General features: G+C 34.8%; 1 protein-coding gene across 1 annotated transcript in view; it reads right to left on the bottom strand.

Moving 5' to 3' along the window:
- The window catches only part of slc24a4b (solute carrier family 24 member 4b), a gene marked incomplete in the record, with an annotated part of 40,281 nt that overhangs the window by 2,674 nt on the left and 27,535 nt on the right, over positions 1-10,072 (bottom strand). Inside the window, 10 exon segments of the mRNA XM_024291248.2 lie at positions 1-47; positions 2,274-2,415; positions 2,523-2,692; positions 4,045-4,136; positions 6,054-6,107; positions 6,180-6,205; positions 6,279-6,353; positions 8,207-8,310; positions 8,393-8,477; positions 8,548-8,622. Of these exon segments, the coding sequence (XP_024147016.1) occupies positions 1-47; positions 2,274-2,415; positions 2,523-2,692; positions 4,045-4,136; positions 6,054-6,107; positions 6,180-6,205; positions 6,279-6,353; positions 8,207-8,310; positions 8,393-8,477; positions 8,548-8,622 (870 nt within the window).

Raw genomic sequence — 10,072 nt, 5'->3', positions numbered from 1 at the left:
GAGCAGAGGCCACGACAACAACCATTTCAGTTTGCTGCCGATGCCTCCTGCAGGAGAAACGCCGCAAGAACAACAACACGCTTATGGTAAGATAAACTGAGTATTTTGAAATACTTTTAACTGATTTCTTTTTTTTTTAATTCAAGAAATATCCAGAAAGTACATAGAATTTGGTTCCATTTAAACTTTATCCCCATCACACCAAAGAACATCTAGCATTTTTAATCTTGGAAATGTGCTACTTTTAATTATGTAAAATTATGACAAAATTTTGTAAATTGACAACTAAATTCAGTAATTTTACAACTTTAAATCTTGCAAATTTACGACTTTAAATCTTGTAAAATTTACGGCTAAATTATGTAATTTTACAACTTTAAATCTTGTGAATAAACGACTGAATTAAGTAATTTTACAACTTTAAATCTTGTGAATTTACAACTTTAAATCTTGCAAATTTACGACTTTAAATCTTGTGAATTTACAACTTGAAATCTTGCAAATTTACGACTTTAAATCTTGTGAATTTACAACTTTAAATCTTGCAAATTTACAACTTTAAATCTTGCAAATTTACGACTTTAAATCTTGTGAATTTACAACTTTAAATCTTGTAAAATTTACGGCTAAATTAAGTAATTTTACAACTTTAAATCTTGTAAAATTTACGGCTAAATTAAGTAATTTTACAAATTTAAATCTTGTAAAATTTACGGCTAAATTAAGTAATTTTACAACTTTAAATCTTGTGAATAAACGACTGAATTAAGTAATTTTACAACTTTAAATCTTGCAAATTTACGACTTTAAATCTTGTGAATTTACAACTTTAAATCTTGTAAATTTATGACTTTAAATCTTGTAAATTCACAACATTAAATCTTGTGAATAAACGACTAAATTAAGTAATTTTACAACTCTAAGTCTTGTAAATTCACAACTAAATTAAGTAATTTTACAAATCTAAGTCTTGTAAATTCACAACTAAATTAAGTAATTTTACAACTTCAAATCTTGTGAATTTACAACTTTAAATCTTGTAAAATTTACGGCTAAATTAAGTAATTTTACAACTTTAAATCTTGTAAAATTTACGGCTAAATTAAGTAATTTTACAACTTTAAATCTTGTAAAATTTACGACTGAATTAAGTAATTTTACAACTTTAAATCTTGTAAAATTTACGGCTAAATTAAGTAATTTTACAACTTTAAATCTTGTGAATAAACGACTGAATTAAGTAATTTTACAACTTTAAATCTTGTGAATAAACGACTGAATTAAGTAATTTTACAACTTTAAATCTTGTGAATTTACGACTTTAAATCTTGTAAAATTTACGGCTAAATTAAGTAATTTTACAACTTTAAATCTTGTAAAATTTACGGCTAAATTAAGTAATTTTACAACTTTAAATCTTGTAAATTTACGACTTTAAATCTTGTAAATTTACGGCTAAATTAAGTAATTTTACAACTTTAAATCTTGTAAATAAACGACTAAATTAAGTAATTTTACAACTTTAAATCTTGTAAATTCACAACTTTAAATCTTGTGAATAAACGACTAAATTAAGTAATTTTACAACTTTAAATCTTGTGAATAAACGACTAAATTAAGTAATTTTACGACTTTAAATCTTGTAAATTCACAACTTTGAATCTCATAAATTTACAACTAAATTGAGTAAATTTACAACTAAATTCAGTACATTTACAACTAATTTTAGTACATTCACGACTTAATTTCGTGAATTCACGAGATTTAAAGTTGCAAAAAAATATATATATACATTTTTAGTTTGTAAACTGGCCGAATACTTTATTGTACAAAATTATTTTTCTGCATCTCAAGTATTTTCTTATTCTGTAAACCATCTGGCAATAAATAGTTTCAATATTTAACTCCTTTTTAATGATATTTTTCCAACTACAAATTGAAATGTTGCAAATCATTTGTTTTAGGGAGCAAAAGGAAGGAAATCTAATATTTAATGATTTTTATTCCATTTAAATGAGTTTGATAAATTATTGAGTTTTATGATACGTCACTATATCAAGTCATTTTTCTTATGTCACCATTGAATCTACAACAGATAGAAGCTACAAAAATAATTTAGTTAAATATATATAAATGCATTTCACTGACAATTGTTGAAAGTTTTCCCAGTAAATCCCAGGCATGTAAGCCATAAATGACCCCACAGGATTAGGAACTTCCTGAAGGATCGGGTCATCCGTCAGACTAGTCATAGAAATGAAGAGCATGCGTACTTGGAACATGAAACGGCGAGATGGTGTCGTTTTCCTCGGCTTCAGTGGGTTTGTCCTCCGGCACGTTTCCGTTCTCGATCTCCACCTTCCCATCAATCACTTGTGTCTCGACTCCGTTGGCCGTCTGCACCAACTTCTGACGCTTTCAGGAAAAAGGAACTCAGTCAAAGCGCTCTCGTTTAAAACCACGTCTGCGGCCGTCAGCCGAGGCGAGAACATCCTTCAAGGAGGACGGAGGCCCCGCTGTACCTCTGTGATGATGAGACGACTGGCCATCCGCAGACGGGTTCTGGGTCCGAAGTGACTGGTGACCATGACACGGAGGCCCGCCTCGGGAAACCGGAACTTTGACGGGCTGGCGTTCATGATTTCATCCACCATGACCACGGAGCCACGACTGTACGCTTTGGACGGTTTGACTGAAGACATTCAAATCCAACAGAAACCAGTTCATCAAATTAAGCTTAAAATCACAGTTTAACTGTAAACGTCGGGCACATCCATTAGCTATTCAAACTTATGAAAACAAGGTTTGGATTTCAGAATAATAATCATTTGAGCACAATAGTTGCCTGAATTTTTAAAGTTTTTGCAAATTTATTTCCTTTAATACGTCTTTCAAGTGCAAAAGTACATCTTGTACTAATTAAAAATTTGTTTAATCTATTAAATGAACAAATTTATAAGCTACTAATTTGTGCTCATTATTTATAGCTGTAAATCTGGACTTATTGGAAACATTTTTGCACTTTCAGGAGCTTCTGCAGTACCGATTCTAACCACTAGATGTCAGACTTTCACTGTTTTGACAAGTAGAGAGAAAACCAAAGCTTTAAATATTTGAATTCTTGGAGTAAACTAGAGGGAATATTAAAAACTTTGGATAAAAGTAATTGATATTTTACTTTTTTTTCCTTAAACTAACTGATTTATCTGGATTTAGGAACACTGCATGCCTGGCTGGTTAATATAAGCCTGTTGTGCACATATTTTTTTTATTTCTAGACTTCAAATAGCCTCCCCCAAATTATCTCATGTAGCTTTGAAGCTCTCCTAGCTTTGAATATTTTTGTGCTGACTTAGATACATTTTAAAACTCTGACATGGAAGGTTTCAAAGTGAACCGTAATAGAACAGAAGTTTAAAAGGTTAGAAAGAAAAAATCTGTTTCTGGCACATCTAAAGCCGATTTACTGGCTGTGAGTCAGACTGAAGCTTTAAAGATCTCCACGTTGGGGAATAACCCATTTATTTGTCTTATTATGCATGCTCCAATGCACATAAATTATCTGTGTAAACAGAACCGGCGTCAACATTTCCTCCGGAGAAGTTCGTTACCACATCAGGAGTGCGGAGGTCTGCGCTCCAGAGACGGACGGGCAGTTTGGAAAAGCAAGCAGAAAACGCCGCCACACACACACAAAAACACACACTGCGCTGTTGACAACAAGAGCAAGTTAAGCGAGGCTAAGCAGACAGGCATGTTAGCATCACTGCAGCCAAAAATGAGAAAGGTTAAAAGGTTTTAAAGCAGGACATAAAAGAGGAGAATGTTAGAAGTTCACTTATCTTATGTTATTACTATAAGGATCAATAAGGAATTGCTCAAATTACAACCATAAAAAGTCAAAATTGGCATTTTCTTGTTAGTTGAAAGGTTCTTCATTAGTAAAAGAAGACGTTTTCTTATCCCAGCCTGTCTGATTAACCTCACCTGGTGAGAGTAAAGGTGACGACGGGTCGTCATCCCAAACATAGTAACAAGCATTACCGTCCTCCATCTCACTGCTGGCTGCAGCGTTACCGTTGGCCACGTTTTTGTTGGACTTCCCTGTGAAAAACCTTTGCATGCTGGAGTTGAATCTAGAGGGAAGAACCAACATTTAAGATAAAATACACACACAAAAAAAATCAAATACTTATTTTTAATATATGTCCAGGATTATGAGATAAATGCCCCAAAAACATGGTAAAAACAATTTTTAATCAGTCCCATTTGAAGCTACTAGATTAAAAAATATCTAATTTCTGCTAAATTGTTTCATTCTTCCAACAAGAATGTTTAAATATTGAACCGTTGTTGAAGGATTACTCATTCCCTTCTACTTCAACTAGCGTTTGATAATATTTAATACTTAATATTTGCACGTTTGTAGATGTTTTGACACTTTCTAACATAAAATAACAACCTGATTTTAGTTGTTGCAGCTCTACCTTTACACACCTTTTGTTTATGAATATTCATACTGTTTTACCAATATAAAAACTCATGTTTTTCTGTGTCAAATCTGTAACCAAAACAGCAGTTACAGTATATCTACAGTGGAAGAATGAGCAGATTCTGGTACAAATCAGATCATTGCACCACCGAGCTCAGAATCTCAGTCGATAAACGGATTTAACTCCAACTAAAAACAAAAAGCCAAATCTAGGAGCTCAGAAAAAATGAATAACTGTTGTGAATTTTGTGGAAAAAGTAATACGTCATCTGCATAAAGGCTTATTTTATGATGGATTTGTTTTGTTTTAATTCCTGTAATGCTCTCATACAGTCTTATTGCTGTAAGATGTTTGATATATGTAATCAGATTCTTCTTAAAAAAAAAAAAAAGCTAGTAGAAGTCTAATTTGTGGATATTTTAATCCAAATTTATGGAGGGCAGCACTGAGAAACTTCCAGTTTATTCAGTCAAATGTGACTTTCTGGAGCATTTTGAAGGTCCAAACTACAATATGAACAACTGACCAGTCCAGTATTTAAGTAGAGTAGTATAAGATTTACCATTATTAAAAAAAAAAAAAAAATAAAACTTAATTCTGAACCTCGTTTATAGGCTGAATAGAGATGGCAGTACTTTAAGAACTGGAGATGTGAGGGACACCAGTCTGCCGTCTACAGCAAAACCCGAATCCTATTGCAAGAAAAATAATTTTATCAGGAAAGATTTCAATAATCTTAATTTGAGATAAGACCATTTTTGTCCATTGGCAGATTTTTTTTGCTTATTTAAAGAAAATCTGACGAAGATTTACTCATTTCTGAGGGGTCCATTTTTGCAAAGTGTTAGCTAGTAAAAAGAATTAAACATTTTCTAACAGCATATTAAAATAGCAACATTGTCAGATATTATTATAATCAATGCTTTTGTCTGGAGAATAAATTCCTTCCAGTTGACCCGAAGAGGTCATGTCGGGGCACGCCTGTGCCACATTAAACCCACTCTCCTCCATTTTGGGCCGTTTCAGTCAAAATGGACCGGTGGATATTTTGGGAGCGGTGACAGCATATCCTACAGTAAAGCACTTATTCCTCCAAACAAGAAAAGGCAAGGAGTGATCTGCTTAAGCCCGCGCCCCCCAGCCCTGCGGAGGGAGAAAGATTAAACTCTTCTGGCTGAGCGAGCAGGCTGCCACGGAGCGCAACACCGATTACCAGATGGACCGGAGCAAAACGGGACAGCAGACAACTGTGGCTTCATGGAGATCACCTTTACCAAGAATTTTTTAAAATTGTGTCAAATTTGGCTAAAATTGTGTTCTATAAGATAAACCTAAGAATTGCAGATAAACCCCAAAATAAACCGTAAAGTTCACATAATTCTACAGCCATGTAGTGGAAAATTGTCTCCATCAGAGCAGGAGCTGCAGAAAGAAAGAACTCCCCCTGCAGCTACGAAGCCTCTGCATTGTGCAAGCAGAGCATCTCCACAAGTTTACATAATACCAGGCTGGATGTGATTATTTAACATTCCTGCATAAAAAAACAGGAGCAGAACTCACTTCATGACGAGGATGTATCCTGCATACATGACCACCAACACCAAACTCTCCCACCTGATGGAGAGACGGGCGAGTGAGGAGTCTGAGGGTCGTTTTACGCTCACATCCGACGGTTTAATAACTCACCAGTCGATCTTCTCGTCATAGATGAACTGAAATTATAAAAAAAATAGCTTTTTAGTGAAGAGTGAATCAGGACTGGGAGGATTTTGGTCTTAAACTTACTGCAATCAAAGCCACGACTGAGAGGATGTAGTAGAAGGAGTCCCTGAAAACCGCCCACCGGGTCAGCATGACCACCTGAGAAGTCGTTTTTACACATTTATACATAAAATTAAAATGACATTAAAGGACCAGCTTTAATAAAATAGTCAACAAAACCTTCAGATTTAAATAAAAAAAAAAAATAAAAATTGTTGTTGCTCTACCAGTTTTCCTCAAAATCAATCAAGAATCTTTTGACTTTTAGTACCGATAATGACTTTTCTGAGGAAAAACGTGCACATATTTTGGATTTTTTTATACTTCACCTGCATATTCAATAATGAATTCTGAAATTGTATTATGTCTACTTGCATAACAATGACCTGAATCCATGTTAGAAAGGTTTAAATATCTGAATTTAAGCTATGAACCGAATATTGATCATTCATGTAAAGAAAGTGGTAAAGTAGGAATTATATAAGTTCACTTCCTCCCACTTCCTGTCAAGCAATCTATAATATGATGCCTAATTATTCTCCGACATCACTTTGCATTCATGTAAACCATGATTTATTTATAGATATTAGATTTATTTAAAGATATTAGATATGCATCGGGGAGAAAAAAAAAAAAAAAATCAAGCAGTTCAGTGGGAATAACAGGAGTATCAGTTACGGATGTGAAAAACTATCGTATCGGCAAGAAGTTCGTTGAATCCTTTATGTGTCGTTTCATGGATCATGGTCAGAGAGAAAGACACACATTCGTATTTATTATGCATCATTTGTGCTTTGATGCTTGAAACAAACTGGTTCTAATCTATTTTAAAGTGTTCCCAGTGACCTTTGAATGTTTATGCCGTTTTGTTTTAGCCAAAAATTTAAATTTGTGTCGTTTTCCAGGACAATTTCTAGTCATTCATTAGAAATTCACCTGAGTTGTGGGCGGGACTTGACACAAAGAAACCCCGCCCCCTCTCCTCCTTCCTCTTGTTTAAAACTTTTTTCTACTTTCCAGCGATTTGATTCCAGGGCTGGGCGATATGGAATTTTTATATCACAAAAGTTTTTTTTTTTTTTTTTCATGTTGGGCAATAACGATAAATATCACAATAAAGGCCAAATAACTAATGTATATTTGTGAAATTTGAAATCTGCAGCTCAAAAATATAATAGTTTTTTTTTCATATTGGGCAATAATATAATCACAATATAAAGCAAATAATTATATTTGCTAAATTTGAACGCTCTGTAGTTAAAAACCGATTTTTCTTTTTTATGATGATATTGTGCGATAACGATATATATCTCGATATAAACCAAATAACTATATTTGTCAAATTTTAACAAACTGCAGCTCAAAAAATATCACAGTACGTTTTATTTTTTTATATTCATCAAAAGAAACGTGTAATCATGACCAGGTTGTTTAGATTTATTAATATCCTGTCATACTTTCAAAATAAAAGACGCACTGCAAATGATACAGCTTTTTCAGATAAAGAAACTATTTTTATTGAATTTTCTGTTCCTGTAATGAATCCTGTAGGTTTGTCAGGATCCTATTAAAATTTGTCAGATGTCTCACTGCTTCATAAGCATTCAGGTTTTGGACCCTTCAAAATAAAAGTCTATCGCAATATATATCGTTATTTTATCGCCCAGCCCTATTTGATTCCTAAGATTAGTGGTATTTTTCTATTTTTAGGATACTTATTCATGCAGTGAAAGTATTTCACAAAAAGTATCACTAAAAGTCTTAAAAATGTGCTTAAAAATCCATGTTTGTTCCTCAAACCATCACAATCCCTTCATTGTTTCACATTCTGCTGCCTTGTTCTCTCAACTTGAGTTTATTTCAGATGTTTCAGCTCAGCAAGAAACTTTTCATACGTGTTCTGGCCAAAAATAAACAACCTGAAGCAGCAGGAAAGTGTGACTCGCACGCACCTGTCCTGCAAAGATCCCGCACACACCAATGATGCATAGGATGTTAAAAACCGCTGAGCCGACGATGGTCCCCACCCCGACGTCACCGTGGGTGATGAAGACACCTGCACATACGGAGGCAACCAGTCAGAACCGGTGGCGACACCCACCATCTGGGAGCGCGTCTCACACTCGCCGGTACCGCACCGATGACGGATGCAAAAAGCTCTGGTGCTGAACTGCCAGCTGCCATGAACGTGGCTCCGGCAACATCCTCACTCAGGTCTAGTTTCTACCAAAGAAGAAGAAGCGTGAATTTAACAGCACTTCAGATGTACTTTGTAGACAAAAAACAAACTTACCTCACAAATTTTCTCCAGTGATGTAACAAAGTATTCATCACATGTGATTGCAAGAGCCAGGAACATGTAGAGAGTCTGCAGAAGCACAACAACATTCCTATTAACCACCAGATCAATTTTAATTCAACCATAAAAGCAGATTATTTGAACAAATCCATCAGTTATAGATCAGGAGTGACATCATCAGGCCCGGCCTCTCCTGCAGCCATGCTCTGCTCTATGCTAACCACAGGGGGCAGCAGAGGACCGCTGCTGCCACAACCCCTGCTTTCTACCCTCTGAACAGTGTGATCCGGACAACACAAAGTCATGTTCACAAGTTAACAAGGTGTACTTTACTCTATTCTTGCTCAAATATTCATTTTGGACACACTTGAACACAAGAATTGGGATCTTAAGCAAGAAAAGCCAAACAAGAGGCTTAAAAATGGACCAAATGGGTGAAATTTATTGTTATTTGTAAGCAAAGCTTACAGTTCTGGCCTTTTAAATTCATAAACCACATTTTTAAGAAGGTATTCAAAAGTGCAGGATGACGGAATTCATTTTAAACTGGAGCTAAAAATAAAGATACGTCTTATTTATTTATGAAGCTTTCAACACTGAAGACAAACCATTGTAGTTTTTAAATACAGGGACACAAAAGGATTAGTCAGATTTCCCTCCTTAATGGATCACATCATGCCCGGTTAAACCAGTAATCCATGGTTAACACTACATGACGATCCCGCTCGAATGTGGATATCATTAGGGAGGCACTCTCACAGTGACGGGCCTCATGAGTTTCATCCAAGGTAACCTAGATAGATGGAGTCTGGGAGAGAGAAAAAAACAAAAACCTGCATTTCTAATTTATGAAATTCCAGAACCGCTTGTCTTGCAAGAATATGAAGGTTGGAAAACATTTATGCTGCAGATTAAGGTTAAAACGATCTTTAAATGTCCTGGAAAAATGTAGTCAAGTGAAGTCAGTTGGATATTGGACATTCGCTCTGTTCATATTCAGGAAGAGTCAACACATTTTTTGTGTTTTTCTTCAGTATTAAAGGCACCATACAATGAGAAATCTACTTTTGAGCTTTTAAGTGTTTATAATGTTCATTCCTCTCTATAAAGAACCCCAAATCCGTATTTTGATCTGTTCAGAGATTTCTGAGTAATCCTCTAAAAACTGTGCTCCCAACAGCAGCCCCTCCCATACCCACCAAAACGAGCGAGTCCTAACGTGCTGATGTCACAACGTGAGACGGCCCCTTTCAGGAAGAGTCTGCTCCGCCCCCAGGTTAACACAAACACTTTCCCCGCAAAGCTATTAGCTCGAGCTAGCGGTGATCGAGTCATTTTACTTCCGAGTATGAAAGGAGTCCACAAAAATAACTAATATGTCATAAATAATTTGTTTTTTGTGTCCCAAAGGTAATATAAGATCATTTATATGGATATAGTTTACTCTGAAAGAAGAAAATCATTGTATGGCCCCTTGAAAGAAAACTCCCGCCAAAAAAAATAAAAAATAAAAAAATTT

The sequence above is a fragment of the Oryzias melastigma genome, linkage group LG24 (genome assembly GCF_002922805.2).
Source record: "Oryzias melastigma strain HK-1 linkage group LG24, ASM292280v2, whole genome shotgun sequence".
NCBI lineage: Eukaryota > Metazoa > Chordata > Actinopteri > Beloniformes > Adrianichthyidae > Oryzias > Oryzias melastigma.
The sequence above is the reverse complement of the archived record's forward strand: the minus strand, read 5'-3'. Positions and strand labels throughout refer to the sequence as shown.